This window comes from Martes martes (genome assembly GCF_963455335.1).
Source record: "Martes martes genome assembly, chromosome: 1".
In the NCBI taxonomy this organism is placed as follows: domain Eukaryota; kingdom Metazoa; phylum Chordata; class Mammalia; order Carnivora; family Mustelidae; genus Martes; species Martes martes.
The window spans coordinates 44,897,085-44,921,971 of NC_137888.1; the positions used below are offsets into that span (position 1 = coordinate 44,897,085).

The following is a 24,887-nucleotide window of genomic DNA, read 5'->3' on the forward strand; positions in this document are numbered from 1 at the left end:
CTTACAAAATTAAAAGAACTTCTTTGCACTTTTTACCATGTGATTCAGATCTTTGAGCCACAACAAAATTAAAGTGAAAACAAAACAAAAATCAATCAGGGACGCCTGGGTGGCTCAGTTGGTTAAGTGGCTGCCTTCGGCTCAGGTCATGATTCCAGCGTCCTGGGATCGAGTCCCACATCCGGCTCCCTGCTTGGTGGGGAGCCTGCTTCTCCCTCTGTTTCTGCCTGCCACTCTGTCTGCCTGGGTGTGCTCGCTCTCTCTCTCTCTCTCTAACCAATAAATAATAAATAAAATCTTTAAAAAAAAAACAAAAAAAAAACAAAAATCAATCAAATCAAAGTGTGTATAATTTTGCATACAGAAATAGGGATGCATCCGAAATCATAAAATCCTATGGCTTTCAACTCGGTTCCTTCTGAAGAGATGCCCTGGCCTCTTTGTCTTACTAGTCAAACTCCTATCTTCTTTTAAATTCTACCTAAAACTTACCTCTGTTATGTCACCTTTCTGCTTCTTCCCATAGTCGTCCCAGCAGCTGATCCTCTTTTTTTTTTTTTCCGCTGTCAAATGAATCTAGTACAGACTTCTGTTAGAGCCCTGACCCTTTGTGCTGCCATTATTTGTTTACATCGAAGTCTCTCCTACTGTAACATGATCTCCCTGAGGACAAGGAGGATGTCTCTGTGACTCAAAAACCTGGCATGTGAGATTTGTTAAAAAAATTTTTTTTGACCAAAAAAAGAATAAGAAAATGAATGAATGTGTAAATGAAAGCCACCAGTGACCTTCAATCCTCTCTGGGTGAGGCCCTTTATAAACTGAAAATTCAGATTGGGAAATCGCCCTTTCATCTTTTCCTTACCATTAACCAAGTTCATAATAATGACTAAGGAGGAGCTAAAAAGTGAAATTTGAATTCCACTTATACAGTATGGTTCTGAGACTGTGCTTTTCATTTCACATCATTTCCCTAATTTATCTCATCCGGTTGTCCCCTCAGCAAATAATCATTAAATTCTATCATAATCATAGCACCATGCTAACTACCATAAAGTAGATTACAAAGAAGAATAAAAGACCCTCCAAGATTTTTATAACCTTTCTGGGAAGACAGTACAATTTAAAAATCCAGATCATAGTACACAGAAGGTACCTGATGTTAAGTACCAAATGAGCGAGGCAGACAGTGGGTGTTACAGGCAGGCATAAGAGGAACAATCACTTTAGTGATGGACAAAATAGAAGCTAAAGAAAACACTAACAAGACAGCATTCCACGTTGGAATAATGGAATCATTCCATGTTGGAATAACAGAACGGATGAAGGTTTGACTGTGTAAATTTCATCAACTAAGATGCTAAGGACATAAGACAACTGTCCTCCATATTGTAATCAGTTCATCACAAATTTAAAACTTACTCAAAATAATAGCATTTTAATAATTCTTTCAGCCAAAGTCTAGTTTCTAAATAGATTTATCTGTATAAACATTTTTTGGTATTTCCAGGTCCAGGCACTTCCTTTTCTCAAGTTCTTACCACCTTTGGATGTGAGCCCCTCAGCCCCATCCTTTCCATGGAGTAATGCTTCCTCAGTCATTCAGAAGATTGTGCCCTCTCCTCTGTTAAGTGGCTGGTCCCAAATAGACTGCTTCTAAAGATGTCATTATGTCACCTCGTCTCCCCTCTTTGGCTTATGCTCAGAGCTAACCTTTTTGACAATGGGTAATTTGAGGTCACAGGGCTGCTCTGAACTGATGTATCACAACACTTGATGAGACAGCAGCAAGAGAAGACCTGTTTCTCAGATCCGTTCAGTCAAAGTGTGGGCCTGTCACAAGAGTCGGATTTAATGGATGAACTGCTTGTGGGCATAATGATGATGCAGGAAGCCACTGAGCACAGAACTAACCCTTTTTGTCTATGTTTCCTTAGACAGAAGTGAAGGTTGTCCTTTCTGTTTTAACTCACTAAGGTATTCACATATTAGCAAATCATAGAATATTAAAACTTCACAGGAGCTACAAGATCACATAGTCCAACACCCTCAATCTACAGAGACTCTGTAACTTGTCCAAGATCACACAACAAATTAGTGGGGGAAAAAGAGGGATTAGAAGACACACATTTGGCTCCAAAGTCACTTTCTCTCCCTATATTGTACATTCTCCTTCTAAAGTAAACACCCCTGGGTTTATGAAAATCACCACTGTGTATGCCCTAGGGCCTTCTACACTTTCTCCATCCTTTTTGAATATTTGTTTTCAAACAAGGTCATAAGTAATGCTAGTATAAAAATAGGTATTTTATGTAGTCCCTTCTTCTAAAATTTGGGATCTGAATTTTTCCCCAAATGCATAGCGTCAGATTATGGAAGTAGATAGATAGCATAAGGTTTTGGTTTTTTCTTTTAATTTTACTTATTTTTTTTGACAGAGAGGGACACAGCGAGAGAGGGAACACAAGTAGAGGGGAGTAGGAGAGGGAGAACAGGCTTCCTGTGGAGCAAGGAGGCCAGTGTGGGAGCTGGATCCTAGGACCCTGGGATCATGACCTGAGCCAAAGGCAGAGGCTTAATGACTAAGCCACCCAGGAGCCCCAATGGCATAAGTATTAATCACTGCCTATTATTAGTATTATTCTTATAGGGCAACTTGGTAAGAAAGCAAAGTATTGGCCCTTTAGTGGTATACATCAATTTGAGACCATTCAGATAAAAATGCTTTATAGACATTGGTGTTATCTACATGAAGAACTGTATTATTTTACATATTACATTAACATTTAATGTATTAAATATTTCAGTATTAACGGCCCAAATAAGCTTTTACTCTCCTTTATGATTTATGTGGTACATTTTTTAGAACTATTACTTCTGCATTAATATCCATATGTCTTTGCCATAAGTAGTATAGATGAGAAGCTTAAGAAAACTTTGTTAAAATACACTGCAGAGAGAACAGAGTGGTAGCTAGTCTTCTGTATAGCTGGATTAAAAAGAAAAAATAAGAGAGGCAGACAGGAGAGAAAAGATGAAGGGTAGAGTGCTACTGTCCAGGAAGGGAGGAATAGGATTTTTCACTCTATTAATATCCACTATCCCCTTCAGACCTTACCATACAGTATATTCACAAAGCCATAATGAATGATAGGTTGTTTTGAAAAAAATTACCTCTAGTGTCAGTGGTATTTAAGTTATCTACACTCAGACACAATGGCAATCCTCATAATAATGTATATGTTTAATTCTAGCACATTACAGTAACATTTTGTCCTACTTTATCTGCCTTATAGGATGGCATAGAAAATCTAATTTAACAGATGTCCCCCAGAACAGTGTTATTCACTTAATGATGTAGCACCTATGTTCTCACCGAAAGAGAGTGCTGAGAAATAGGTGGCAATGAATTATTTTCAGGAGCAATTTAGGAGGAAGCAGGTGAAAAGGATTCTAATTCTTGAGGCTTTGAATAGCACGATAAGCACTGTTTTATTACGGGAACAAAAAAAATTAGCATTCACTGAGCTGTTTATGCATTTAGACAATGAATAAAAATGTAGTATAGTTCCAGGTAGATAATGTGAGGAGAGGAGAATGAGAAAGTCTTTCCTTTCTAGTTAGGAATGTTTTTAGAGTGTAGAAAACAAAGCTGGCGACATAGCTATTCATGTTTATTTGAAATCATTTCTCATCTGGTCTTATTCTTTATGAAAAACATGGTCTAAATAAATTTCAAAAGTAGATCATTGTTCATTTCATAATCAGAAAAGGAGGTTGCATTGAAGTTCGAGTTGGGGAGGTGACAGCACTGCCTACAGTGGCCAGGAAGATAATGGAAATAGGGCGAGTGTGTCTGAAGAAGATTCAGTGAGATGGTGGAGTGGTGGAGCTCTGTTTAAAGGCATGTAGAGACTCTAGGGGGAAGAAAAAAAAAAAACTTAGCCAGGAAAAATCTAACTGCATGTCCATTTTAGCTCAAAGCTAAACAGTTGGTTAGCTCTGGATTCAGTAAAATCCAAGACCGTGAGAACTCAGTGAACACCCACACAAAGGTCCTTGGCACAGGGAATGAAAGCCCGGAACAAGAAACAACTGTTAGGAAGTCTTTGTCTTAGATAAAGGTATTAAAATGCCTGTTTCATATTTGTGGCCTAAAACAAGGCTATTTACCATAAATGTTTACAGCACTTATCTTCCTATAAAAATTGGTTATTAAGAACCAATGACTTATATCTTTAAAATACTATGCAAGAAGGGTCTTCTGCTTACAGCACGAGTGTCTCAACCTGGCATTTATAATCCACATGTTCCTGATGCAGCATTGTGTGTGTTTGTGTTTCTCTGGGTGCACTCATGAGGAGAGAAGGTTTGTAATTTACCCCCTGTATCAAACCCCACAAAGAGAAACACTCGGGAAAAGGCAAGAAATCCTTTGAGAATCATTATCAGGCAGATCCAGCTGTAGGCAGAAATCTGGCTGCCAACATTTAGCTATAGATAATGTTCTTTGATGACAGAATTATACCCATGAAAGAATGAGATGAATAAGATATGTCTTCAGTCTCAGAAGGGCGCTGGTGGTGCACTGGCAGGAAGCTAGGCATAGAACAGAACGCACTGAACCAAAATAGATTTCCTCAAACTGGACAAGACAAGTCTAAATTATAAGAACTGAGTCAGAGCTTGTCTACCAATGATTGATTTGTTGCCTCTGGCTCCTAAAAGCTCTTGTGTAAGGAGACCACCTTGAGCCTGGCACTCTAAGGGGTAGGCTAGTGACTCCAGATTAGAGAACTGGTATGCTGACATGGGCTGGAGTTGCCAAGCAGGTCCGAAAAAAAGAGACATTTTAAGTGCATGAATTAAAGAGACAAGTAACATTTCCAGAGTGCCTACCATATGTTGGCAGCTAAGAGGGACTTCATGTATACTATCTCATTTAATCCACTTAATGTTATCTAGAAATCTATAAGAAGATTTATCCTTTGTGACTACAGATGAATTAGTTCCATCATAGTCCTCCATCTTTCTTCAAAGGACAGATATTATCCTCATATTTCAGAAAAGGATAAAACTTCACACAGTACCAAAGTTGTCCTAGATCAGTAAACTTCAGCGAAGGAGGGAAGTACACATTCCTCAGAGAGAGAATGGGGATGTATTTTTAAAAAGGCTTACACAATATAATGTAGTTGTACACAATAATATTATGATTTGTTGATTTGGGAATACAAACTAGAAAGAGATGCTCAGAGATGGACTTAACCTCTCAAGATCAGTAATTCTCAAGAGAAAGAATAACCCCCCTGTGAGGGTTGGGTTGTCTGTAAAAATAGCATGTGAGAGAGTGATTTGCTCTGACTTCCTAGGACACCATACTGAATTAAGGTGGAAGTCTTCAGAATGCTAATTCCTCCACCATAGCTTCCCAAACCAGAACACCACTGCCACAGATAATCCCACTGACAAGAACTTTTCATGTAAAATGACCTTTCAGTAAACAAACTCATGCCTTTCATCTGACCTCAGTAAGTGTCCGTATAATGAGTTTTCCAAATAACCAGTGGTTGCTCATTAAGTGTATTTTAACCCATCAAGAGTAAAAAGCAAAAAGGGGGAAAAGTCAATGTCCTGGTTTTGTGCCTTTCTAATATGTATTTTCATACTCTTGCCTTTTTAAACCAAAAGTGATTAAGTTATTTTTTACCCTTCCTTACTACTCAGGATGATCCCTGTGACCGTTAATTACTGGTCTAGGATGTGAAACAAGAGTGTGTTTATCTCCACTACTGTCTGTCATCAGGCTATCTGTCTACATGGACTAGGTACAAACTCAGATGGCCTATCTACTCAGTTTAATGGGAGCCAAGAAACTGTAGGCACATATTAAAACTCACTAGAGTTTATTATTTTATGATCATAAATTCAAATCCCCTCATTTCCTAGATCTGAAATATAACTCAGAGTTAAGATTTGCCCAGTCACACAATAGATTGTAGAAGACTTTCATCTCATAAAGAAAAATATTTAGTTAACATTGCCATTAGAAATTTCTTAAATTAATCTTTAAGCATAGTATATATGTTTTCTGTAGTGTAATTCTTATATTCCTTGAAGTTCGAGTACCACAGAGGCAGATCAAGGGAAAAAGAAAAAGAAAGTCTGCAGGCAGATTGCTGTCTTTTCAAACCATTTGCCTTTAAGATAACCATCAAACCCAGTGCATGAGAAATGGAGAGAGATTTAAGTGTTCTTGTTTCTTAGTGGAAGGTTTCTATTTGGTTTCAGAATTAAGCCTTTGTAACCTTACTATATTTCAATTGATTGTCTCCTCCACAGAAGATTAGAGGATCAGGTTCTAAACCTCAGATGTTAAATACAACCATAATACCAGACAGAGGGTCTACAGGTATAATACAAGGTTCCTAGTTGTTTCTTCAGCACTTTTTCTGCTATGACCCCACTTTAGACAGCAAGCTCTGCATAGGACTTAAAAAACAGGAAAAAGGGGTTGCTAACAATCTTTTCAGTAGCCATCCAGATCCAGACCCAGTTTGCTTACTTCCTGTTTCTCCTTTGTTCCCTAAGTGATTAAGCTCTTGGCATAAGGGAAGTGCCAGGAACTGGAGAAAACTTTAGAGTTACATTCAGTCATTTTGATTAGCATCATTGGTAACTTTTTTTTCCCCTTCATAAACATATGGTAAAGCAACATGTAATGTTCCAGTGATTGTGATTTCAAATCTAAAGTACTATTTGTTCATTTCTGAAACCTGAAACAAACATCTGGTGGTTAATGCTTTGAGAAAAAAGTAATTTAGTGCATTACCTCTGTCTATGATTCAAGATCATGGGCAAAAATAAGTAGCTGAGATTAAGCCACATGTTTGTTGGTCCATTCAATTAAAAAAAAAGAAAAGGAAAAAAGCTAAGCTTCTGTGTTTCCTCTAAAATAGGAAAGGGGATAGAGACCATGCCGTAATTGTAAGGACCTCTTCCTTTCAGGCTTATCTTGCACTTAGAGATCAACTATATGCTCAGTCTATACCCTCCCACTAGAAAAAAAAAGAGAGAGAGAGAGATTTGAAAGCTTCCTTATCTCTATTCCATACATGTTCAGAATTACTGAAGCCCATACATACTGTCAGGTTCATGTTACCATGCATTTTTATAAATTAGAATTATATCCCTACCTTAGCACTTCTGTGATGATTTTTCATCTTAAAGGTTTATTCTAGGGGCACCTGGGTGGCTCAGTGGGTTAAAGCCTCCGCCTTCGGCTCAGGTCATGATCTCAGGGTCCTGGGATAGAGCCCCGCATCCAGCTCTCTGCTCAGCGAGGATCCTGCTTCCCCCTCTCTCCCTGCCTGCCTCTCTGACTACTTGTGATCTCTGTCTGTCAAATAAATAAATAAAATCTTAAAAAAAAAAAAAAGGATTTATCCTAGCTCTCACTTCCCATTTCAAGATGGCTCTTGGCATAGAATTTTAGGTAGAGATGTACTGTCCATTTTGCAGTGTTGCTCATCCTAGGTAAAAATTTTTGTTTCTTTCTTTCTTTTTTCTTTTTTTTTTTCTTTATAAGAGTGGTGTTATCAGTCTGCTAGGGCTACCACTAACAAAATATCGGAGGCTGACTGGCTCAAGCAATAAAAATTTACTTTTCACAGTTCTGGAGGCTCGATATCCAAAATCTAAATGTGGGCAGGTTCGTCTTCTCCTGAAATTTCTCTCCTTAGCTTGCAGATGGCCATCCTCTTGCTGTGTCCTCACATGGCCTTTTCCCTATGCCTGCACACCTCTGGTGTCTCTTTATCTTCTTAGAAGGACAGTAGCCATACTGGTGTAGGGCCCACCCTTATGACCTCACTTAACTTTGATTACCTCTTAAAAGACCCTACCACCAAATACAGTCACATTGGGGTTTAGGGCTTCAAAATATGAATTTTGAGGAAACACAATTCAGTCCATAACAGATAGAAATGCTGTTAATCAAATATTCTGTAATATCTTCTCCTCAAGGGAAAAAAATAAAATCTTAGGAAAGGGGAAAGGTTATTATTTACATGTGATATCAACCTATATGAAGTATAAATGTATGTGAATCACTTATATGAGGTATCATTTATAAGTGAAGGCACCTAAAATAACACTTAACTGTATTTTTTAGCCTGCCTTAATAGAGCTCACAAAGATTTAGCAAAGGAACAGTCCCAGCAGATTAGCAATTCACACTTCTACGCATTGTTTGCTGGAGAGACAAAGAAAGATCCAGAGTCAGAAATGTCAAAGGAGATTGCTGCTCTTACATCTGTTCTGAAGTCAACTACAAATTTGGTCTTTATTCTCTGGAAGTGAGGCTTCCATATTAGAACAAACCTGAGCCTGACTTAAGCGGCTTCAAAATGCAGAGCCACAGGACCAAGGTGCTTTAGCCACAAATAGGCCATAAAACAAAGGCTGCTAGAGGACTGGTACACAAACACAAGTCAGAGTGTCCTTGTCTCCTCATGAAGTATAGACCACACTGTTTTTTTTTTTTAGAACACTAATGTTGTGTTGGATCATTTACAATATTTCCGTTTCTGGATTATTTTTTCATGTTCTGTGATTGGGTTGCTTGGTTTAGTGAATAAAAATATAGGATGCCCACTTGAATTTGAATTGCAGAGAAACAGTGAATTTTGATTTTTACTGTAAATGAGTCATGCAATATTTGGGACGTACTTACACACAAAAATATATTCCTTTATGGGACATACTTCGACAACAACAACAACAAAAAAGTATTTACCTGAAGTTATTTACCTGAAATTCAGTCTAACTGTGGGTCCTGTATTTTACCTGGCAATTCTACTCTGGGTTTAGAAATGAATCTTCCACTTGCAATTCCCTTCCCCTACCCATCACCTTCTTAAACTACTATCACCGACTTTGTAAATTTAATTTCCTGCCTTAATTTGGTACTGCCACGAAGCGTGAACACCCCAGACTTCAGGCTTCTAGTTTCCTCCCATTATATTACGATAATATATGATAATAAGATGCCCAGGGTTAAAACATTAAAGTTCGTTTGGCCCAGCTTTTCCTCCACGATGAAGTATTTACAACTTTATATCAATACCCCATAATGCTCCTATAATAATATTAGTAGACATGTATTTAATAATGTGGAGAGGAATCTCCTAATCTCTAAACCCTGTATTCGGTCACTCACCTGTAAAATCAGGGGATTGAATTTAAAGTATTATCCCCAGGGTTCCTTGCTACAAGTCTTTAAGATAAGGATTCCATTAATGCACTCATTTGCCTGGTGAGCCCAATTATTCCCATTTCGGATGCATCGCTTTTCTCTTCAAGTAAATGCTTAGATTACTTAAATTTAAAAAAAAAAAAAAAAAAGTAGTGTTTAGATTCACTCCATTCACAGTTTCACCTTTTAAAGGTGTCAGACCCAACTTCCTCAAGGGCCAGAGAATGCACCCTCTATCGCCTCCCACCCCCGTTCACCCTCACACCGGACTTCGGGAGACGTGGGTAATCAGATGATGTGGTCGTGGAAGTGCGGCTATTGATGAGACAATTCCATCGTGGAGCGTTCTGACAGTTAAAGATCTGCGCTGCCTGCAGAAGCCAACAACGAGAAGCCAGAAAATGCGGTCCGGGCACAGCTCGTTGTTCTCTTCCGCCATCTAGTGGCGACAGCGGTGCTCTCCCCCCCACCCCCCGCTCGACTTGCTGTTCAGAGCTACAAAAATTTCAAAGATTATACATCAAATGGATGAATTGTTTTGTTCTTGTCATTACAGAAAAAAAGGATTTATAGAGTGTTTTGAGAGATAAAATGTAATAAATGTTGATAAAAAATAAGTATAACACAATAGCGAGCGCTAATACCTGAACAGTATAGATTAAATTCATGCTATTTCATCTCTTTAATATGTTCAAATGTGAAAGGGAACACTAAAGAACTAGAATATAATCTGGCCTAAAGTGTTCCAAAGAAGAATTATCCTTCTCAGGTGCTCTTGTATAATGTTAAAGGATTTTTTAATTTAAAGTAAATATAATCATAGATAAAAAGGAAAGAGGGAAAGTCCTGATAAACATTGAACTGCAGAGAATGTCTCAGTTCTGCATTTAACCATTTATCTTCAATTAAGTTAGAAGTTATTCTCATTATTATTTATACATGTAATACAATGTTTAATGAATGTTGAATGATATTTAGTTTTAATGTTCTATAATCCAGAACTTTCTTCAAATGGCACGATAGTGAGTTTAATTGTGTGAATCTAAAGTGAAAATAAATTTCTCCAGTGAATGAAATAAAGTATTTCTGAAGTGTGACTTATTTCCTATTAAAGTTGCTAGCACTGAATAATTATTATAGGGAAAAATATTTCTGACATTTAACATTATTCTTGTTCTCTTATTTTTATTTAAAATGCCAATGTTATCACGCAGTATTTAGATCTTTCTAACAAAAGTTATTTAATTGGACTGCCACTTCATTTTTTAATACACTTGTGAGCCAGCTGAGAAATTTCCAATTTGTTTTCCAGGGTGGGAAAATTCCCATAAGGTGGACGGCCCCAGAAGCTATTGCCTACAGAAAATTCTCCTCAGCAAGTGACGCGTGGAGCTATGGCATTGTCATGTGGGAGGTCATGTCCTATGGAGAGAGACCTTACTGGGAAATGTCTAACCAAGATGTAAGTGCCATCAATAGTTAAACTGCCATTTCGTGAGTATAAACACGTTAACACTGAGGAGAAAATATGTCTTTTGCCCTCACTCAGATTAGCCCTTCTCTTCCTGAGAGTTGTTCAGGGTCTGTGGCTGAGTTTGAGAAACTAAGTAACCTTTCACTCTGAGCTGTACTGCATGTCATAGGGGCCAGTTTATGGGCTTTGTCGTGTGATACCTGATCCACATCTTACATTCGAGATTCCTACACATGTTGCTCCTACACACATGACTGTGCTAATGCAACAGTCTTGACCTACAAGTAACAAAGAATAATGTTTACCTTTCATTTCTTCCTGAGGGCAACGTAATCCACCACTGTAAAGAACAAATTAATTTAAACTAAATATTACTTAGAAGAAAAAGAGCAAGTACTTTCAGGCAATGTATTATCAGTATGACATTTGATACGATCCTTTTGAGATATGTGACCCTTTATGCAATTTCTTTTGTTCCTGTTTTACCTGTAAAAATTACCTTGGTGATTAATAATATTATACAACAGGAAAGTCAACACATATGTGATCTCTGTGACCTCCGAAGAGATAAAAACAGTAGTCAGGAAATGTAAGTACCTGACAATGCCAATAAGTATACTGTTAGAACTGAAAATAGATTTTAATTTCACACTTTCTCATCTCAGAATTTGTGGACTTTGTCCACTCACTTGCCTTCCTCAATGCTAATGGGAGTTCACCTCTAATGTGCTTCTGGATGTTCACAGTTTAAAAAAAAAAAAAAAAAAGGGCAATTTAACCATAGAAAACCCCTATACATACTCAGACTAAATCTATTTTCACATCTCTTTTTGTTGTTGTTGTTTCTGTTTTTCCCAGTCACTTGCTTGGGCATTCCATCCATACCTCATACCTCATTCATTATTCCATCCCAACCTCAAGTTGTCCAAGGATCTAAAGGACTTACTGAGTAACAAACACAGTTTTAATACCAGGAATGGAGAAGACTGGGTTAGCTCACCATGGCGCTTGTTTCTCCCTGCCAGACAGTGTGACTTTTGAAGCTGAGTCCTACTCAGTCTATAGGGATCTGTTGACTCTGGAGAATGCCAGGTCTAGAAACCTACATGGCAGCAAGTTTGAGGTCACACACACTGTTCAACCATTGCTCTCCAATGAACATCATCAAAACACAGAGCCCATGTGGGTAGGTCCCGCAGAGCATCTGCCATTAAGTATAGACTGTGTCCTAACCCATGACCTCGGCTCACCTCCCAAAACTTAAGACTTTTGGATCCAGGTCATTTACCAAGAGTCTACTATTCTTCAGGGAATTTTATTTGAAGGACCTCATTGCTCTTTTCTGCCACTGGGCCTTGTTTGGGGCAACTTGTGATCGCCAGTCCAGCTCTTCTTAAAATTGAATCTCAGAAGCAGAAATTTGCCCCTTTAATCCTGAAAGGAAATAACTTTTTTAAAAAACCCATTATCCAAGATAATGGAAGCCCTGCATTCAGTCACCATAGTTCCTGCTCTGCTCTAAGCTCAAAATAATGCTTGCCTACTTATCCTACTTTCTCATGACTAAAATAGGCCACTCAAGCAAATCTCCAGAATAAAAAATCCTTTTCCCAGTGAGTTAGTCTCCACGGCACAGAAGAGCCCTCACTTCAAGTGCCATCTTTCATTAGTATCCCATTTAGTCCTTAACCAGTTTCCCCAGCAGACTCAAATAAAAAATGCCCAATTCATAGGCTCCAAACATTATAAACAATATACCCTTATAGATAAAAAGTTCTCAAGCATTCACAGCTGACATATATTTGTTAGCACATTATGTACCGGTACTACCATACTAATATATTCATTTATTCATTTAAAAATATTTATTGGGCGCCTTCTCTGTTCTAGGAACTAGAAATAGAACAGAGAAGAAATGTTATATCTGGAAGGGACCAAAAGATTATCTAGTGCAGCCCAAGTCCAACGTACTTGTGAAACTGAGGTATACAAATGCGACATGATTTCACTAGAACCATATAGCGAGCAATTTGATGGTGATCTTAGAGGACATGCTAATAACCTTCTAGAACAAGACATGGGCAAGGAAAAGAGAGGAGTAAATAACTGCTTCTTTTTTGGTTTGGTTTACAGTCCATGTAGCTCCCTATGTAGCCAGTGATGTCTAGTCTTCATGGAGCTCACATTCCAGCAGAAGGAAGATAGACTGTAAACAAAGTCAGAAGTGAAAGATGTAGTATCTTAACATGATAATCCCTGCTTTGGGGAAAAAGAACATAAGAACAAAGAACAAAAAGAACATAAAAAGAGAATAAAAAATGCAAAGGGGTTGATTTTGAATACATTATGTACAGTGCCATATACATTCATCAAAGTCATTTCTGTGTGGTCATAAAGTCATAATTAGTTATTCTTTGTAAACATTTATAAATAATCTTTCTTATAGTAGAATGAGATAAATAAATGTAAAGAGAAATTCCATTATTTTTCCTGCCCCTTGAGTTATCATCTTACCAGCCAGGGTACACTGTACTGCCAATTAAGTAACCATGGCTATCATTATGTAGACTATAATTCAACAATAAAAGCCCACTTAATTTTCAAAGTGCCTCAGCTTCATGACCAATAAATATAATAAAAGGACTGGGTTAGGCGATTTTTACTATCCCTTTTAACAATAATAAGCTATGATTTTTAACATCTCTGGAGAAATTATCATACTTGTGTCGACAAAGGAGTGATCCAGGTGGTTCTTTTCTGAAGTTTAGGACATTCCAGGATCTCTGCGGAGGTGACAAGAAGGAGACAGGACTTCCACAGAACAGAGCGGGTACATGTTTAAGATACCACAGCACAAGCCAGATTTTTTAGGAGAGCAGCCTCTGAGGGGAAAATGTCCAAATGTGTAATTTCCAACATAGACTACCATGTAAATTGTTCTTAATTGTTGCCTAGAGGGTTCCCAACTCTGTTGTCGACCCCTCCCTTCTCGGATCTTCCCCAACAGCTTACCCAGCCATTCTGGCCATGGTTATTGATGATCTGTGGCCAAGATGACCATTTAGAGAATGATTCTGTCTATTAGACCTCATTTGGCCACAGAGACTATATCTGGAACCAGAAGAAGCTGTTGCAGCCAGTAATAGACTCCCGACGTTAAGGCTATTCTCATTTGTTCAGGATTGCCAATGCCCACAGCACAGGGCTGTGCCTGAGTGCTCCCTCCACCCAGAGCTTGACTGTTTTTTGTGGACCAGGTAGAAACTAAGATGGAAATTTTCATCATCTGTGGGTGGTTACCAAAAAGTATCCAAGCAAGAATCTAAAAATAAGAGAACAAAAGTTTCTGGGTGGGAAAGGGATTCAAACTCTTGAGGTCCTCAGATCAATACAAGACCAGAAGAAAGTGGTAAGAGCTGAAATCTTTTATGTATCTTGTGACTATTTTTTGCTGCTGCTGTAAAGAGTTGAAATTCTGTTTAGCTTAACATATTGGAAGTCAGCATATCTGTGATGGATCCTGTAACCAGAATTTCTGTTTGGAAGCAGAAATAGCTTAATCAAAACTTTCCCAGCTGCTCCTCTCCAAATACCAGTTATTCCCTGTTTGTTCTGCATTTCTCATTTATTTGGTCAAAGTATTGTCTTTTGTTTGCCAAGGTGCATTTTAAATAAGGAAAGTAATATTTTGGACAATAAAAATCCAACTATGTTCTTTTTGAATATTTTATATTTTTACTACATTTTGTGAGTTTAAGCTGTGGGCTTAGTTAAATACAGAATGCTAACATGTTTTATGATTTTAAATGAGTTTAGGAAATTTCAGAACGTTTTTATGAAATAGTCCCTCTATTCTGTAGACCATAGCATATTTTACTACAGTGAACAATTCTGAGTTTGTAGAATCTGTTTTAGTGAATAATATAATGAGTTTCCCACAGGTCAGTAGTATTGTACATTAGGGAAAGGAAATGAGAAAAGAGTAGACAAGATTAGACCATAAAAGACCTAACAAACATAACAGCAGGTGCCATCTGCTTAGCTAGTCAGCAGTTACGTATTAAACATGTGCCAGTCACTGGGCCAGGTGTGCCTGTGGGGCGGGGATGGAGAAATAGAAATGCAGTCCCTGCTCTCAAGGAGGCCACTATGTAGATGAGAAGGTGAACTTCTGATATTCCTAAGTCCTAGCCCTGCCCCCAAGGAGAATGTGCATTCCTCAAGGGTAGTCCTCATGCCTTCTTTTTTTTTTCTTTTCTTTTTCTTTTTTTTTTAAAGATAGAAACAACACTGTGAATGGAGCATAGTTATGTTTTTTTTTAATATATGTCAGAAAAAGCATACAAACTCTATTATTCAGCATTCTTTTGATTATAAATGACAGAAACTCAACCCAAACTAACTTGAGTAAAAAAAATTTTAAGCATTTCATTCATGAGACTAAGAAGGTTAGTGGTGCTGAATCCCGGGGATCATGCAGGGTGTTTAGTGGTTCCCTAGATCTGTTGACCTCATTTTCTCCTACAGCAAAGGTCCTCTTTGTTATACTCTTTACACTCCAGGGCTCAGCATTCCAGCTTGGCAACCTCGGCACAATGAAACTTTTTTCCTCTGTGAAAACTCACATATGAATCCCAGAGAAGAGTCTGGTTGGCTCTGTCAGGATCCTGCCCAACCCTGAACCAAAACCAGGCCAGGGAAGCAGACACTGTGATTGGCCCAGCTACCTTTATGTACCAGCCTGTGCCTTCACAGGCAGATGAGCACTGTGATTGGCAGTTTCCCCATAACCACAGGCAGTGAGGGGGGAGGTCCCCCAAAAGAAAGCAGTTGTGTTGCCTGAGATATACTATTTTGTCCTTTTTTGGTATAAATTCCTTTTCAAGAGCAACTTTATTTACTGCAGTATCAAAACATTAACATCATGCATCACTGTATTCTAGTGAGGCAGCTGGTATATCGGCAAGATCATGAGAGCTTTGGAGCAAGGTTTCTCAGCCTCAGAACTATTGGCATACCACATGTTGGGCTGAGTAATTCTTAGTTGTGGGGGGATGCCTTGTACAATATAGGGTGTTTTGTAGCATCCCCAGCCTTTACTTTACCCCTGAGATATCAGTACCATCTTCTCAGACATGACAACCAAAAATGGCCCTAGACATTGGCCAGTCAGAGATGGGGTACAAAAATCACTGCCAGTGAAGAGCCACTGCTTTAAGGCTAGAAAGAGCTGGGTTCAAATCCCAGCTCCACAATTCACTGGCTGTATTATATTAGGCAAGTGGTTTAAGCTTTCTGAGATGCTATCCATAACAGGATTCAGAATACTCAACTGCAGGACTGGATAATATATGTAAAACACCTGGTACATAGAAGGTGTTTAATTAATCAAATGTAATAATCATGGCTTCCATTTTCTGAGCTTATTATGAGCCAAGTATTTTAGATTATTAGCTCATTTAATCTTCAAAATAATTATCTGAGATAAATACTATTATTACAACCATTTCTAGGTAAGAGTACTGAGGCTTTCCAGAAAATTTAAATAACTTACTCAAGGTTACTAGCTAGTTAATAGTAGAACTAAAGTTCAAGCCCCTTGCTTACTCCAAAGTACATGCTTTTACCCTCTAAGTTATACTGTAGAAGTCTAATTTTCAAAGGAATCTCTATACTACAGAGGTTCTATATAATGAAATGAAAGCATCTTTAATTATGTATGCCAATCTGTCACAAGAGAAGTGTTTTTGTTGTTTTCTATTAGCAAAAGAATGCAGATTGACTCGCTGTTGTTTGGAACTATAAATCTTTTTTGTAATGTTCTGTGTCTGGATATTAAAAATTTATAAAATGTAACATATTTATTACATTTCTCAAAAGTATATACAGCAGTAGGTTAAAATCAAATTCTAATGATGGACAAATTAAGCCTACTACCAGAAACATGTCATAGACATGCTGAAGGTGTACAGCTTCTTGCTGTTTCCTAGCTTTTTTTCTTCTTTTTTTAAAGGTATTGCTGGGTTATGTTTTATGTTATTTTCATCCAAGTTCAGGTAATTGTTGTTTATTATACAATGGAAGTACAATGTAATGCTAGGAGCTATGCAAATTCCAAAGATGACACCAAGGGCACCACGGTTCTTCCAACACTTACACTGTATAATGTGTTTAACAGAAGAAAATGGAAGCAAAACATGAACAGTAGGCAACATTAAATAACCAAATCCCCACAGAGTTAATATGGAGGGGAAAAAACTAATACCACATAAATGAGAGGCGACTTGGCTTGATCTAATGATCTGAACACAAAACCAGAGTCTTGGGTTTGTTTTGTTTTGTTTTGTTTTTTCCTTGACATGATGCTGTTTAAAAACAAAACAAAACAACAAAGACAAAAACAAAAACACACACAAACACACAAAAAAAATTGAAGCAATTTGAAACCCAAATGTCTCATGGGTATGGTATCATTTAGGCATATGCTACTAAGCTAGTTCATTTTTCCAAAAAGAGAGCCAGTATTAGAGAATATCTCATTTGAATCTTACTAGGAAACATAATGATGCCTCAGTCTTTCTGAGGGGTTTATGCTCCTTAGTTTTTGAACGCTTTTATAGAATAGTAAGTTTTGCTTTAGATTGCTTTCTGAAGCTTACATGAAGAAAAAAATTAGAATTTATCTTCAGGGTTTTCTTTTTATAGGTCATGCAGTTGAAAAGAACCTTTTGACCTTATTGGAATTGATTTCTTTTTTCAAAAATTTATAAAGGAAGAAAATAACCTTTTACCCTATTTCTTGTTTGTCCTCATAATTCTATAACCTTTACAATTATAGGTCAGTATTTCAGCCAAGAATAGTGGATGGGTAGAATCCACTTACCTAGAAATGCAGTATGATTTTATGACTCAGAGAGTCCAGTCATTTCCAATTTTTGTCTCTGATTAGATTTTCCAAACTCTTCTTTATTATGTAATGGTCTTTGTGTAATGATCTGTGTAAGAAAGATACAGGAAATTGCTAAAGGCCCATTCCCACTATTTCAACCTTTCCATATTACTGAGGGAATTTTTGCATTTATTTGAATATGTACTATACCAAGGCAATTGCCAAAATGGCCTTCCTTTGCACAATTTTTCAAGAACTGCTACTATCAGTATGTAGGCAATAGCAGCATTTTAATTAAATATGTACTAATTATACTAGCATGATGCACGTCTGCTAGAGTCAAGAGTAATAGAGAATATTATGAAAGGCAATCAATCACCATTGTAAATAATTCAGATGGTAAAGTTCCAAGTAGAGGAAACCAATAACCAATATGCTACTACCACAGGGTAATTTTCAAGGGAAACTTTTTTGTAACTAAATGACCACAAAGCTAGAAAATGTATACATGCCAGTAATGTTTTCATAAAAAATTAATTATACCTTTGATATATTTACATATTGAAATATATTTACAATCTTTAGCTCTTAAAAATTTTATTCCATCTTTTGCTCTCTTTGGAGCATTTACAAAGAGGACATTTTAAGAGCCCCCTTTTCTTTGTACTCATAAACTTGATTTCCATATGTCTTAGCTTGCCAGGATAGTCTCTAGCCCTGTCTGGGGTTTGGTCTTCCTACATTTGGAATTCTGTGGGAAACAGTCCTATTCTGTGAAGGCCAAATCTAGACCTGGAGGTTACAGAACCTCAGGATGTAGAGAGGTTACCAAATGCCCTGCAAGTAAAGACCTCAGTTTCAGTGACTCTAGCTTTTTGAGCTAAACAGTACAATTGCAAACATTGAATCCAGTTGTCTTTTCTTCGTTAATGAGGACATAGAGGCTTGCCCAACAGTTTAGGACTTCAATGCAGTACAGGGGATTGCTTTGCTAATGCTCTTTGCATGACTTACAAACTGAAACATCATTACATAATGTTCGTTATTTGTCACAACAGGTGTGACTTTCAACCATTAAGGGTAAACAATTCTCCAAATGGCAAATCTTACCAAGAACCTTTAACCTCTGAGGGTCCTACACTTCATATTGTTCCTCATTGTGTCCACTCATTCAACAGTCTCAAAGGTGGTAACCTCCTGTGGACAACCACTCTTCATTTTAAAAAGGTCCTTGACATTCTATAGTGAGTTCCAAAAAGTGAGGTTTGGGAACTGCCCTGAATGTACACTTTCAAAGAATTTTTTATCTTAAAGTTGAAAAGGAAGTCTTAAGTTTCCATGCCCTAATGATCTACAAATTACAAATGAGCCTCTGAAAAAATGTTTTCTGTCTGTACTTTATTTTTTTCACTACCCCATACCCTTTCTTCTTATCGTACACTGAATTTCATTTGGGTCTTGATTGCCTTTCACTGAATTTTAAATCCTGGATGTGGAAAAATATTGAATAAGAAAATCAGTATAAGATTATAAATGTTATTTACTTATAACTACGTCTTTCCTTCCTTTTTTTCCCCTCTCCCATGTAGACACAATCTTTATGTTGCATATCAGGAAAAGAGATTACCAGTGTTTTCAGTATTATTGTATTAAAAATCAAATACCCTAATAAATATAAGTAATCATTACCCCAAAAAGGAAGTGTATATTGGGACCCTTTGCTTCACTATCCTCATTCTACCTAAGACTATAGGTTTTCCACAAAGCCATGATGAATATTTAGAGGGAAGATAAAAATAAAATCATTTCACATTCCATTTACTAATGTACATTTCGGTAGACTAAAATTTTGAGACAGTTTCTTTTAAAAGAAAGTATGAATAACTAAATTCAATGTGCTTCTTTTGGAGATACTTAGCAGCCTTATAACATAAAAATGTGATTCCCTGCACAGCCCAAGCAGTCCTTGTTCAATGGTATTGTTCAGGGATGTCTCAGCGTCTTCATATTGACTGTCTACTTCTTGTTTGCCTGGCTTAATAAAAGGTGCACATTGCCTGCTTTGATTCAGAAACTGTCAACACAATTGGAAAACTCATCAGATTCAGCAAGAGCAGAACAGTCTGCTACGTGCCCCAACTGAGCCTTATGTTGATTCTAGGCTGCTAAAAATTGCGGTGTCAATGACAAGGAACCAATACGGTCTATTTGGAATAACCAGCCAGGTTTTAGATAATAAATTCTGACAGAATCTAATTCCTTCTACCTCTGCATGGAACTTATTACTGCAGTCATTTTCATATTTTTTCCACTTTATTTTAATTTTCTTCTTGCATTTTTAAGTAAGGGTTTAACCTTGTGTAACTCTTCTCCAAAGGATGACAGCCTACACCTATCACAAACTGTTACAAAATTCTCTGTAGTTAATTATCACCCCTTCATATCCTAAAACAACAAACCTCAATTAGTCTTTTAGACAAAGCGTCCCATATGCTTCTAGCTCCTCGTGAGCCCTTAACTAAGGAATCAGAAAATACCTATAAAACACAGCTGCTCACCAAAGACATGTTTATGAAGATAAAAGTTAATATAGGTTTTCTCAAGCTGCCCATAAAATACAGCTTTCATAGATCACATATGTGACCACTGACGCTCTATTTTTTTACTTGACAACGCATTGTGCTAGATGCTGGGAACCTATGGGCAAAAGAAACAGTTGCTGCCCTTGAGGGGTCCAGCTCGCCCAGCTGAAAGAGCACAAGTGTTTTGGAATGGCCAGAGCAAAGGCCTGGACACAGACAGAGGTGAGGACCAAGAGCCAGGCTCAAGGCGAGCAGCCACAGAATTTCAGACGTGGGAGAAATGGGATCACAGTACCACCTCAGGATTGCTTCCGCTGCACTGTGGGAGATGAGTGGAGAAGGGACAGGAAGAGGAGTAGACTAGTTAGGAGGCTGTTAGCAAACTGGGAAAGAAATCATTTGGAGGGAGAATTCAAAATAGAGTAGATTTAAAATATATGAAGGTAGTAGAATTAGCACGAATTCAGGTACTTTTGAGCATCAGGGAAGAGAGAGTCCCAAATGACTCCTTGATTTCTGTGTTGAGTCACTGAAGAACAGCGGTACTCTTTGCTAAGGACAGGAATCCCAAAAGAGGAATGGGGTGAGTTTTGAACAAAATAAATCTAAGGTGTCTGCTTGACAACCTCATAAAGATTTACTGAAAGTGATAGATCTAAAAACCCGCAGAGAAGGCAGAGCATGAGCTGCGGCTGCGGCCAGCACACGCAGGTAGGCGGGGCAGCGTGGAGTGTACAGAATGGGGAGAGAGGCTCAGGATCTAATCCTGGCACAAAGTCAGGGATCTGGCTCAAGGCTCAGGACAGATGTTCACTACCACTACCATGATCCAGAGGCTATCAAGATGATAATACCAGTTCTTTTTTCAGGGAATTATTAGCTATGCAATACCGACCCGATCTATTTATCAGTTTGAGCTTCAGCTTTCTTACCTATAAAATATGCATAACCATACTCACATAATAAGGTAATCTGAGACCTAAATAACGTGAGCTAAGCCTGAGTATGGCACATAATAAGCTCTCAAAGTTAATATGTTATTTGAATCTGAAACCAGAAAGCTCAGAGAAAATTGAACTCGTCACCACTCCGGCCCCTAAATTGTTTCTTCTCCTGTGGTCTCTGTCTTTACCGGGAGACCAACCCAAAAACCTGTCCTGCCATGTCTAACCTTAACCCTATCCTGTGTTCCTGTCCAATCAGCCAACTTCCTGTATGCCACAGGCATTGCCTCCACAAAGGCCATTGGGATCTCTTGCCTGGATCACTGCAAACCTCCTTCCTGACCTCCCATTCCTCCCAGTGTGCTCTCCACACTGAAGCCAGTGTGAGCTTCCCAAAGGCAAATCTAATGTCATTTACTTGCTAAAACCCTTTTCCCTTTGTAAAACCTCATTCGTAGTGTACAAAATCATTCATGATCCTAAGGACTATAATTTTTACTTAACTCCCAACCTCAAATCATGCCATCCCTCTCTTTGAAGTCTCTCTTCTAGCTGCACAAATCTACTTTCATTCCCTGAGCAGGTCCCATAGTCTACCTTCAACCTATCCAGTTGACCCTGCTACCTTCTACACTTCCTGTAAGATCCAGCTCACCTCCTCTGAGAAGCCTTCCCACAGCTAGGTTAGGCAGTTCTTCACATGCTCCCATAACTCCCTGTTCTACCTGGCACTTATTGTATTCAAACTCCCCAGTCTTCTTCACTAGATTATATGTTTCCTAAAGACAGATGTTTCTTACCCATTTGTTACCTCTTATACATAGCATGCTCAATAGTACATGTTAAATGGTTAATATATATATCTTTGGATGAATAAATTTACAAATCATTTAGGAAGTTGTCTTTTAACCTTTTTTGTGGATCACATCGCTTAAATCTCTTCCTTTGGATCCCTTGAAGCCAGGACTTTAAAGGGTACAATCTTGGGCAAGTTAAACCTCTCTCTATTTACATTCCTTTTCTGTAAGATAGGGAAAGTGATAGTACCTATCTCACAGGTTGTTTTTTTTTTTTAAGATTTTATTTATTTATTTGACAGAGATCACAAGTAGGCAGAGGCAGGCAAGAGAGAGAGAAGGGGAAGCAGGCTCCCTGCTGAGCAGAGAGCCCAATGTGGGGCTCGATACCAGGACCCCAGGATCATGACCTGAGCCGGAGGCAGAGGCTTTAACCCACTGAGCCACCCAGGCGCCTCACTCACAGGTTTTTATGAGGACTGAAAGAGTCGATACATGTAAATCATTTAGAACTTGTACCTGGAAGTATCCAAAAGCTCTCATTAACAGTTAGCTGTTATTGTCAGGGTTGTTATTGTTGTTACTATTATCCTACAAGGACCCTTTATATATGACAATTGACATGATACCGGGCTCCACAAATTTTACAAAGTCACAAGTTAAAGAATAAATGAAATGTAAAAGTCAGAGTTCGACCAGAAGAAAAGGCCACTGTCCCCGCAGAAAAGCATCCTGGGGCCCGAAACATTGCTGAACTCATTATGGGTAAAGGTTCCAGACAAGGGTCCACACTCTTCTTTTACAGACAATTATGAGAGCAATTTGTCAAAAGAGACTATGAACAACCCACTTGGCACTAAAGCAGTCTGCACTGGACATTAATTATTTACCACAGTTGTCCAGGAAAGTCAGCAAAGGACCCTGAAGACACTGGGAAATAGTAACCCCTCTAGACAGGAGGAAGAAGCCACCAGTGTCACAGAAAGCTGAGTTTGAGTCCAGTCCTTCTCTCCTGGGGAATAGCAAACCCTGGTCTCACTGGCTCATTGTCCAAGCAAACCAAAGTGAGATCATGAGATCACTTGGAGAATGCTGCTTGATGTGCCAATTTTTGATTAATACTTCCTTCCTTTAGAGGGGATTCCAAATGCTGCCATGCTCATACTTTGAATGATTATTGGGTAGTTTAAAACTTCAGGTTTTCTGAGAATTTGCTGCTCTATCAAAATAAATTCAAAAATTTCTTCTAATAGCTTTGATTTTGTTCCATAACATTTATTAATGTGTTAGGCACCATGCTAAATGATGAGAATGTAAAATCTACAGGCATAATTCCTGCTTTCAAGTATGTATAGCCCTAGTGGAAAAGCAGATGAATAGTTACAATGCAATGTAATAGATGCAATAATAGAAATGTGTACAAGACTCAGCATTCAGAAATCACTCTGTTCAGGCTAAGATAACATTTTGCAAACTATGAAGTAAATACATGTTTGATTTACACAGAATATAAAGTTGAGATCCAAATAAAAACAATGAAGTCAAATGCTATGACAAAAGGTAACATGGAAATCACTCCTAAAATCCTATTAATTGATATAAAATTGGAAAGGAAGATTTATCATAAGAAGTAAAAAGCATTTCTGGGGAGTGGTCAAAGAAAAAAGTTTAGAAGCTAATGGAACTCAGTTTAAATGATAGCTCTGCCACCTATGCTGTGTGAATTTGGGCAATTTTCCTAATCTCTCTAGGTCTAAATTTTTTCACTTAAGAATAGGACAATAGGGACGCCTGGGTGGCTCAGTTGGTTAAGCAGCTGCCTTCGGCTCAGGTCATGATCCCAGTGTCCTGGGATCGAGTCCCACATCGGGCTCCTTGCTCAGCAGGGAGCCTGCTTCTCCCTCTGCCTCCGTCTGCCAGTGCTTGCTCACTCTCTCTCTCACTCTCTCTCTCTCTGATAAATAAATAAAATCTTTAAAAAAAAAAAAAAGAATAGGACAATAAAGGGCACCTTGGGAGCTCCTTCCATTAAGCATCCAACTCTTGACCTCAGCTTGATCTTGATCTCAGGGTCATGAGTTCAAGTCCCACGTTAGGCTCCAATTTAAAAAGAAAAAAAGAATAGATATAATAACGACTATCGGATTGACTTATTTTACACAGTGAAGAAAAAGATGCAAATCATGTAGCACCTGATAGATACTCAATAAGCAGCTAATATTTTTTTCTCAAAATATAACCTCACTTGTCATCTATTTTATTCTATGCACTTATAATTAGATAACTGTGGTAAATCAACTAGAGTGCTCTCCTAGGATGGGATTTTAAAGTCTTTTTATAATGGAATTCTGTCCTATTTTTCTTAGCTACTTTTCAGAACTATCCACAGTAGTTTTGAAGCTATACAAACATTTTACACATATCTTATTTTACTAAAATGTGTCACAAAAGGTCTTAAAATCCAAGCTTAGTTGATAACAAACATAATCAGAAAACAGATAAGAAAAAATCTTGTTCAATAATGGGATAAAATGAATACAAAAATGCTAGTATCCTGACAGGTTAAAGTGTTCTGGTCACAAAGACACTGATGGATTATGAGAAATTCCCTAGTACCAAAATGCTAAAGCTTAGCAGTTAAGAGGTTCTTACAGGCATATTATTGCTCCTGTTTGCAAACTGCTTCCAGCATGAATTATGGACATTTCAGAGTCCTGTAACAGTGTCAATTAAAAAAGAAATTAAGATGTATTTTTACAAATTACAAAAAGTGTGTAGCTGACGCTACCATAGAGAGGTCTAGGGTTAACAATCTCAGCACTTGCATTTTTGTATCTATTGTTGGTGGAGGCAGGGATGAGGTTGAGGTGTGCCTGTCTTTAACTATCAGTCTGTTCCTCAGCTGCCCACCTCAAAAATGGGGGATGGACCCTTTCCTTTTTCCT

The 24,887-nt window shown here is 38.0% G+C and overlaps 1 protein-coding gene across 1 annotated transcript in view; it reads left to right on the forward strand.

The window, feature by feature from the left end:
* EPHA6 (EPH receptor A6) overlaps window positions 1-24,887 on the forward strand; it is a gene marked incomplete at both ends in the record, with an annotated part of 631,617 nt that overhangs the window by 591,699 nt on the left and 15,031 nt on the right. The window contains 1 exon segment of the mRNA XM_080796899.1: window positions 10,569-10,718. Within this exon segment, the coding sequence (XP_080653025.1) occupies window positions 10,569-10,718 (150 nt within the window).